Raw genomic sequence first — 9,936 nt, 5'->3', positions numbered from 1 at the left:
AGATAGATAGATAGATAGATAGATAGATAGATAGATAGATAGATAGATAGATAGATAGATAGATAGATAGATAGATAGATAGATAGATAGATATCTTAGGGTAAGCGAGTAGTTACCTGTCCAGCTATGACTCGATCTGCATCAATGCATAAGCCATGTACACACAAGTCACTGCCTGCGTTCCTGCAGTCATCGTAACGCATCATACAGAGAGTCCCATGCCATTCTGGAGGACAGCTGCAACTGCATACAAAGAGGAGCATGATCATATGGGGTATGTGTTCTCCTGACTGGGCATCAGGCTAAAACCTGAATGGTCAGATTCCACAAAACTGATCAGAAATGCTTACAGTGCAAAAGAATGACAACTCAAAATGCACTGAAAAAGCAATCCAAGACCTTTTCAAGGGAAATGGCCAAGTGAGTCACTTGATCGCTACCCAGTACAGCATGCTGTTAAGTTATCGAAGACAAGCAGTGACTGAAGGTGGCTGCTGTAAAGGCCTGGCAGAGCATCAGAAACAACTTTTGTTGATGTTCATGGGTTCTAGACTTTAGTCTCTGGATTTTCATTCAAGTGTTAAAAAAATCGTAATTATTTCATTCCAAATTCACTGTCAAGGTGTACAGAGGTAGAATTACAAAAACTTTCTTTGTCCACTGTTTGTAAAGCTAGCTGTGTGTTACAAGCTAAGGACACACTATACTGGACCTCTGCTGTCTAATCTTACATATACACAATACTAATACAAAGTGGGTACCATGAGTGCATCTGGCATTCATACTTTACACTGCTTGATAAATAAACATTACTTTGTTTTCTTATTGAATCATAATGGCATCAAGGTTTCTTTAAAAAATGGAAATCCTTCAGGTTGTGGAGGAGAAAGTCTTATGAATCAAAAGATAGATAAGAAAAGACGCGAGGAGACATAAGCCAGCATAATGTAAAGCACTCATAGAATTAGTAAGTAAAAAGAGGAAGGCATAAGACTTACGTGAATGATCCAGCAGTGTTAACACAGGTTGCCCCATTCTGACAGCCTTGTGACGTTCCTGAATAGACCTGACATTCATTTACATCTGTTGCACAGTTAGGACCCTAACACACAGACACACAAACACATACAGAGAGAGAGAGACAGAGCAAGAGAAAACATGGGTTTATCAAAATATAATGCAGGAAAACAAGGAACCAACGAAAAGGAACGCAGTAAAGTCTTATACTAAAACAGTACTGGGATTAAAAGTTCGAGGTTTCTGGGTATTATTTTATTTAGTAATATCACACCCACACATTAATCCATCCATTCTCTTCTGCACATCCATATCAGGGTTGCAGACAGACAGCCATTCACCCTTCACATTCACACCTAAGAGCAATTTAGAATAATCACTTAACCTAACCCCACTTACTGCATGTCATTGGAGCGTGCAGACATGCAGACACAGGGAGAACATGCAAACTTTACACAGAAAGGTCCATCCACACAGTGGACTCGAACCAGGGACTTTTTTTGCTGGGAGGCAACAGTCCTAACCGCCGACTTTGGTAAATGTCTACAATCCATACATAACAACCTGTAAAAGTTATGAAGAATATGAAGAACAATACTGAACTCACCCCCCAGTTGCCGGGACATATACAGTGATATGAGTTTAATAAGTTGAGACATGTTCCTCCATTCTGACAGGGATTACTGCTGCAAGACACCCTCTGCACTGTCTGCAAGGGGAAACAAGGGAAGACATGATATCTAAGGTATGGTAAACAGATTAAGCCATGACCATCAACGTCAATAGAAGTTCTTGACTTTTTCTGACTCACCTCTTCAAGTGTGACCACTTTATTCTCAAGTGTTGAAACCTGAAAAGAAAGAAAAGAGGCAGTGTAAATATGTTTGATGACAATGGCTACATTTTTCATTATAAGCACTTCACTTTACTGAATCAAAATTATTCATGGGTTAGGGTAAAATAAAAGGAATGAAGTGAACATAAGTAACATGACCAGTAGTAAATAAGTTAATGGCAATATTAAAAATGATTTTATTTACCACCAGGAACTATCTTTGTCCTACCTTGGTATCAAGCTGGTTTAGCTTGTTGGTGATATCAGGAGGGACGGCTCCTCCGTGAGATTTAATGTCGTCAATGTCATCTTTGTTGGTTTTAATCTGCATTTAGAAAGTCCATAACAGACGGTTCAGTGTTAAAAAGCTTTAAAGAAGGGGTCTAAAACATGATTTGATTCTTTTTAGTCATAGTGCATTTGTGATTAAATTTATCAGATAAGAATAAAGTAAATAAGGTAAAAAAGAAACTATTCATATGTTTGCATTTTTAGATTAGCTTAATAAACTAAACATATTTTAGATTTTTAAATATTTTTGGTCTGCATTCACCTGGCTGCCATTCAAATAAAAAGTTAACTTAAGAATTTACTTCCCATCATCATCACTATCCTGAAAATTATTTAAAAAAGGCTTAAGCTTTTATTTATGCAATAAAAGATTTCACCATCCACCTAATGTACGGTCATATGAAAAAAATAGTGCATGAACATTTGTTGCAAACGTTTACAATAATCATGTGTGTTTGTGTTTTTAGCCTTTTAAGGCCTACTCTGGACTTATACTCGAGTATATTTCAGATCTTCTGTGGCCTGTCATAATGTCAGGTCCTTAGCCAAGGCTCTTTTAATCATTTTATACATGCATTTAATTTGCCTGTTTTTGAAGTTATGCTGCTAGTCCCCTTTTGCCTTTATCGTTTCTCAAATGTTTTCGGGCTGCTTGTTTTCTACCTTGTCTTGTAAAGCACTTTGCAAATTTGTCTGTTGTTGTTTGTTGTTGTTTAGTAAAGGCTTTTACCAATTTAACTATATTATAGGGTTATTACACCTGTTTTTAGGTTTTACTTCCGTATTTATTTTTATCAACTATAAAAACTTTGGCAGTAACAAAGGCTTGACATGCAGTCATGCTGCAGTTGACATGCAAATGTGTGAAAGTACTCTCCAGGAAGCAACATCATCTAATTATCAGAACATGTTTATTACTTTGAAAGAAGTTGTGATGGTGGTATGTTGGAGCAGCAGTTTATCGGCAGCTGAGAGGAAGAGGTTGGATAAACTCATCAGGAAGGCCAGCTCTGTTCTGGGATGCACCCTGGACCCAGTGCAGGTGGTGGGAGACAGAAGGACTCTGGCCAAAATAACATCTCTGATGGACAGAGTCTCCCACCCCATGCATGCAAATGTTGCTGAACTGCAGAGCTCCTTCAGTGACAGACTGCTGCATCCTCGATGCATGAAGGAGCGTTTCCGCAGGTCCTTCCTCCCTGCAGCTGTCAGACTGTACAATCACAACTGCTCCCAACAAACACAGATGTTTACATCAGCGCTGTAACTGCAATAAGTTAATTAACCGATTCGCACTACAACCTGGTTTGCCTCTTACCTGTAGTTATTTTTATTTAATTTAATAACTGTACAGTACTCTGTTTATAGTAACCATTGTCCTTAATGTAAATATGTAAGAAAAATTGTGTATGTTTCTGTTCCGTGTCCTGTGTACTGTTTGTTTGTATATGTGTCTTTTTGGCTGCTGTTACAACCAAATTTCCCCTTGTGGGACAATTAAAGGATTATTCTATTCTATTCTATTCTAATAATAATATGTGTCAACACATTAATATGATTGCCAAAAATGTATGAAATTTGATTACCATTTGATATTTTTACACATAAACATGTCTTCATTTTACACACAAACTGAAAGGGGAGAATTATAAATCATAGTATTTGAGTATTAGTTTTCCAGGTATAGATGGGGTTCCTCCTGCAATCCTGATAAGGATAAGCATGGAGATTATAGCTGTGTGTCTGTCAGACTGTCTGTGTTTATTTATGTCATATATAAAATGATGAAGTGAAATAAATTGAAAATAAACAACAACATCTAGCCCACCTTCTGCCCAAGAACCAAACATGTCTGAACCCTAATTACAGTGGTCATAATACAGCATCTTAACTTAGAAATCTTTGAGCTATAACTCAAAAATGTTCCTCCCCAAACATAAACAAAAAAAACATTAATTTTATCTATATTAGCCTTAGCACCTACTCATAAAACTATTCATCATAAAAATGTTGAAAAATTTAATGCCGTACTGACTCAAATGTATCTAGCCCTGAGCTTTGGTCTTGCTTTGTTGGCTTCCTAACTTGTTAATGATTCACAGTGTCATATGATGAGCAGCAGTGTTTGGTCGTTAAAAGGTGATGAGATGTTATAATTACATACTTCCAAAAGTCAGAGAGAATTTACTGGGCTGAGAAATCAGAAAAATTGCTTTATTGTTCCAGTACGAGTGGCAGTACAAACATTTGTTTTAACTACTAGATTGAAACAAAAACACCAAAGTAATTAGTGACTGGATAAGACAGTGAACTGTTATCTGTGTGGGAGCATACCTGTCTGCTAGGAATGGAAAAAATTACATATTATAAACATTATTAATTTTAATTAAGTAATTTGTTATTTTTTATTCACTTTGTTAGGATGCCATTCACTAATAATGTGACATGACCTTTGCTTCTGTTTTTGAGGCTGTCCCTGTGTGTTTCAAAATGTGGATGTTATATACCATAACCATCACAATCGTTGTGCCTTAAGTCACTCACTATCATTGAAATGACCATCGCACGGAGGCAGTGATCTTGTAAAATAACAAAAGAAGAATATTTGCTGCTGGTAAAAGAAAGCTTACTTGACTCAAAAGTTGGGTGAGGTCTTCATTTCCCACTTTAACCCGGCCTGACGCTGAGGTCTGGAAACGGATTTCTTTATTGTCACCAGTTGTGAAGACAAGGTGACCATTATCTGACACCATGGAAGGCCTAAAGATTCAAATGTCCAAAATTCCATTTCATATTTAGGTCGGTAAAGGCAATGGTTAAAAAAATGGGGTCGACTTATACTATTACAAATACATTTATTCTCTTAGAATCAAAGCTTAAGACAAATGTGATCATCTGCATAACATGGCATCTTAATGACATGAAATATTCAAAGAAAAGCGTAAAAAAAAATTTTTTTTATAAACACCAACTCACTGGTCATTGCTAATCTTCCTTTGGCTTCCTTGTTGTGCTGGGTCATTCAGCTCTCCTTGCAATCCCACCAGAAGGAATACAAGTGCGTAGTATAGCCGCAGTGTCCCTGCCATGGAAAATGGATGTGATGCATGGACACCCTCAGCAACTCTACTGGGGTTTTACATGCTGCCACACTCTAATGCTCAAGACTTTGACCTGACAGTACAGCCATAAAGTACATCTCAATTTGCCCCAAATGGTTAACTATAGTTTATTTATTGTGGTTTATTATGGTTTAACTGTGGTTTATTGTTGAAAAAGAATGTCACTCACATGATTTTAAGAAATAAGTAACCCATTTCAGGTGACATTATGTGCATAGCGTAAATTTGCAGATCTCAGACATGGTTAACGTTAAACAAAGACTGTTTTCATACAAGATTTTTATATCTTTATTAATGAACCTTCCATGCTTCGACCATGATTAAATTATGGCAAATTAATTTAGAATTCTAAAACTCATATTGCATGTTTATGAAAAAATGTTCCCACCTGAAAGTCTCAGAGCCTTGGTTGATTTTTCCATAAAGATGCATTTCTTTATGTTTATAATATGAACATTGTCAAAGTTACAGGCATCTGAAGTACATTGGGTGTAAGAGTTGTTTTTTTTAATGTGTGCATTTTTTCCAACATTGTTAGGGGGGGGAGATTTCTGATAACTTACTGGACAAAATATCGAAGGCTGCATCCTGGGTACCTGCAAATCAACAAATCATTGAGTAATTGTGATAGATGGCTGCTCAAAACATTTAATTGCATATGAAAAGCCTCCTTTACATTTTGAAACGCTCATCTAGCTGTGATTCATGATAGCTTTCCAATACTGTAACAATAGTAGTACAACGCAAAACATGATGAGCCAATATTGGTAGTTACATAAAAGATAACTCACATGAGTGTGACATGAGTGACTAAAACATTTGGACAGCTTCAACTTTGTGCACTCATTCCTTCCTCTATCCATCCATCCATCTAATATTTCCAAAAAATATTCTGTTGTTCGTGTTGTTGTGGGTGCAGGGACTTTAAAGTGATTAATATTTCTGCTGTATATGTTAAAAAATTTAGCTCATTTGAAGTAATTTATATTGTCCAGCATCATATTCTGTAGAGCAAATGTTTGTAGTGGCTAAAAGTCAGCTCAGAAAAAATCATCAGCTCAGAAACACAGACCTACACCTGGATTTATTTAAATAATAAAATATATAAGTAACAACAAAATCCGCTGAATTAAAAGGCTTGAGCGGTGAGTGACATAATTAACCGTCACTCTCTAATGAAAAGCTGGTTAAACATATTAGATGCTGCTGAGATTGCACCTGTTCAACTTGCCTGATTTATTAGAACAGACATAGTGAGAGCTACTGCCTCCGCTCTTCCTTCAGTTTACCTGCGCAAACCACTAGAAAAAAGCTACTGGCCTGTCAGCTTGCTCGACTCCGATCATTGCTAAGGACACACGGCATTAAAGGGACAGACTCCAACGAGATTGAATCCGCCGACTGCGGCCACAAGATGGCGGTAATGTAACGTCCAGATGTTATTTGGCAAGGGAGGCGCTTCATGACAGGGCTGTCGGAGACTGAAGGAGAATTACTTTTGTATGTTTTAGTTGATGTGCATTTTTAGATTTGACTGTCCTAAGAGAATGTCGGTGCTTCAGATCATCTAAGCCATAGGTGTCAAACTCTGGCCCGCGGGCCAAATTTGGCCCGCAGCCTAATTACATTTGGCCCACGAAGCCACACCAAATTACTATCAGAGCTGGCCTACTGGTATTATACAGCTAATATATATATTGTTTAGTATTAAGCTTTGCTTGTTCCATATTCAGTTTTTCAGCAAAACGTGTTTGAGTCCATAAGAAAAGATTCATTCTTATATCTGGAGGAATAAATATATTTCAATAAATATTAACGTTAGCCCGCGACTTTGTTCCAGTTTAGAATTTTGGCCCACTGTGCATTTGAGTTTGACACCCCTGATCTAAGCCTTTTTTTGTTTCAAGTTTGATGATTATGGCTTACAGCTAGAGCAAAAATCAGAAAACCAGTCCAAAAAAAGGACAACATAGAAATGTCTGCTGTGAATTGAATTGACTTTGGACTCGCACAAAGAACCGCCAACAACACCAACAGATGACAATGCACCCCATCAGCACAGAAATGTATGTACACTTCTGTTTGTCGTGCTGTCCTGTTTGGCAGAAAGCTGTGCGCTAGGATCAGTGTGTATGGAGATCAGCTAGCAGGGTGCCAATGAGATCAATGAGAAATGTAAACTACGTTTAGGTTATAAACGTAAAACTATTCCAAGTTTACATTTCTTTGAGCAACCAAATTTCACTAATACTACTTACTGATACACAGAAATGACAGAAGTATACTGTATGGGGAAAAAGAAAGGCAAAAAGTAATTAAAGTTTAAACTGTATATATAATAAACTAAGTAAACCAAATGCATAAATGTATATACTATAGAAATGTAACAATATTCACAAAAATAACAATATTGTTAAATAAATGAATAGTTGAATAACTCTAGAGTAAATACTGTACAAAATGTGCTCTACAGTTTTTAGACTTATTTTTATTAGAAAATATATTGTGATGAGAAAAAAAAATCACACTGAAACAGAAGATATACACACATGTGAGAGGCATTCATTTTAAATTGGCTAATGGTGATTATTTATAAATATTAAAAGAATGACCATTCATACAAAATCTCAACTATACATTCAGCTATACAGGGGCATTGTAATATAATCCAAACATGTACAACAATGGTGTCTTCCCCAGAAGTGCTAGGAGACCAACAGCTGCAGAAGTTTTGCCACCACAACAACATTGAGGCTGTTTCCCAGTAGTCTATACTGCTGAATGGTGGGGATCTTCTCTGGAAAGACTGCAAACAAAACAGAAAAAAGTGATAAAGAAAATATATAAACACTGGGCCACGTTATTATTCATGGCTAAAAAAAGAAGAAACAGATAAAAAATAAATCAATAAAGTGAAATATATATATATCTGTCTACACAGAGAGCCAATAGACATGGGAAACCACATGTTACTGTCTAGCATAGAATCGTTTGTGAATCGCTTTGTGTATGTGCCGACGGAGCTGTATTTAAAAAAATAATTAAACAACAAGCAAATACGAATACAATCCACTTCATGTTTCAGCAAAATAACATATGAATTACAAGTCTGTGTCTAACCATTGCAGCACATTTCTGTATGTATGGGCCTAAACAATAACATTGTTTCATAGTTCAATTATGTTGTGTGGAACTAATCCTACAAGTGTATGTCAGGTTAAGCATATGATGCTTAATACATGTTTAATAATTCGATGTAACAAAAGGCTTCTTAACTTGTACAGAAAAGTAAGATGTTAGATGTAAATTATGTTTTATACACTTGAAAACAGAGTCTGTTGTTAAACGAATGATAATTCTGCAGAAGACGCCATCTACGATGTATTCTTCCTAACAGCAGTAGTGCCATGATAGGTGGCAAAAATATAAAGCCACAATACATGTATTGTGTATATAATTATATTTCTGACTTAACATTGTTTGATATTCTACATTAGAAGGAGAATAAAAATATATTAAGATACAGTGAGAGAAATCTGCTGATCCCCTGCTGTATTTGAAGTTTGTTTGCTTACAAAGAAATGAGCAGTCTCTAACTTTAATGGTAGTTTCATTTTAATCGAGAGAGACAGACCAGCATGTGTATGTATATAAACCACACCTGTCTACTGAATCAGTTTCTTCCATTTCAATCTCTCCACCATTATGTGCAAGAACAAACAGTTGTCAAAGAACACCGGGGACAAGATTGTAGACCTGCACAAAGCTTGAATGGCATCTGAGAAGATGAAAATTGATTTTACTGCAATTACATGGAAATGAAAGTTACATAAAAAGACCATCAGTTGCTCTCAGTCTGGAGTTCCAATCAATATTTTGGCCCATGGGACGAGGATGATCATGAAGTATGTGGCTGAACTACAGAGCAGGAGCTTGTTAATGATCTGAAGGCAATTAGGACCACAGTCCCCAAGAACACCACTGGTAACCCACTATGCCGTAATGGACCGAAATCTTGCAGCGCCTGCAAGGTCCCCCTGCTTAAGAAGGCAAATGTACAAGCCCGCTTGCTAACATCTAAATTATTCAGAGAAGGCTTGGGAGAAACTGCTATGGTCAGATGAAACCTAAAGGCTCTGGCATCATCTTGAGTGTTTGGAGGAAGAGAAATGATGAACACCATCACCCAACTCAAGCGCAGACGTGTGAACGTTATGGTTTTGGGCCGTTTTTTTCTAAGTGTACAGGATGCCTTTGCTGCTCTGAAAGCCAATGGACGGGGTTGAGAACCAGCTTCTGTCAGTCAGAACACTGAAGATGGGTCATGGGTGGGTCTTCCAGCACGACAATCACCCAAAATATACTGCCAAGGTAACAAAGAAGTGGTGAAAGAAGAACCACATTAAGGAGTGGCCTAGCCAGTTTCCAGACCTCAAGCCTATAGGAAATCTGTGTAGGGAGCTTAAGCTTTGAGATGCCAAGCTAGAGCCAAGAAACCTAAAAGATTTAGAGAGTTTCTGTAAAGATGATTGGATCAAAATCCCTCTTCCAACTACAAGAAACATCTCATTGCTGTACTTGCCAACAAGGGTTTCTCCACAAAATACTAAGTCATGTCATTCTTGAGAATTAAATGCTTATTTTATAGGGTGCAACGATACACAAAATTCA

At 37.0% G+C, this 9,936-nt stretch overlaps 2 protein-coding genes across 2 annotated transcripts in view; both read right to left on the bottom strand.

Annotated features, from left to right (window-relative positions):
• cubn (cubilin (intrinsic factor-cobalamin receptor)) overlaps positions 1-5,499 on the bottom strand; it is a 70,313-nt gene extending 64,814 nt beyond the window's left edge. The window contains exons 1-7 of the mRNA XM_005941275.2: positions 5,120-5,499; positions 4,774-4,903; positions 2,082-2,177; positions 1,829-1,867; positions 1,625-1,726; positions 999-1,102; positions 117-243 (exon numbers count right to left, since the gene is read on the bottom strand). Coding sequence (XP_005941337.1) covers positions 117-243; positions 999-1,102; positions 1,625-1,726; positions 1,829-1,867; positions 2,082-2,177; positions 4,774-4,903; positions 5,120-5,232 — 711 coding nt within the window. The 5' untranslated portion in view covers positions 5,233-5,499. The remainder of the gene's footprint in view (positions 1-116; positions 244-998; positions 1,103-1,624; positions 1,727-1,828; positions 1,868-2,081; positions 2,178-4,773; positions 4,904-5,119) is intronic.
• Positions 5,500-7,776: 2,277 nt separating this feature from the next.
• The window catches only part of trdmt1 (tRNA aspartic acid methyltransferase 1), a 16,513-nt gene continuing 14,353 nt past the window's right edge, over positions 7,777-9,936 (bottom strand). The window contains exon 11 of the mRNA XM_005941277.3: positions 7,777-8,071. Within this exon, the coding sequence (XP_005941339.1) occupies positions 7,971-8,071 (101 nt within the window). The 3' untranslated portion in view covers positions 7,777-7,970. The remainder of the gene's footprint in view (positions 8,072-9,936) is intronic.

This window comes from Haplochromis burtoni, unplaced genomic scaffold, assembly GCF_018398535.1.
Source record: "Haplochromis burtoni strain Fernald_Lab_line unplaced genomic scaffold, NCSU_Asbu1 Contig_309, whole genome shotgun sequence".
Lineage (NCBI taxonomy): Eukaryota > Metazoa > Chordata > Actinopteri > Cichliformes > Cichlidae > Haplochromis > Haplochromis burtoni.
This window is presented reverse-complemented; position numbering and strand designations above follow the sequence as displayed.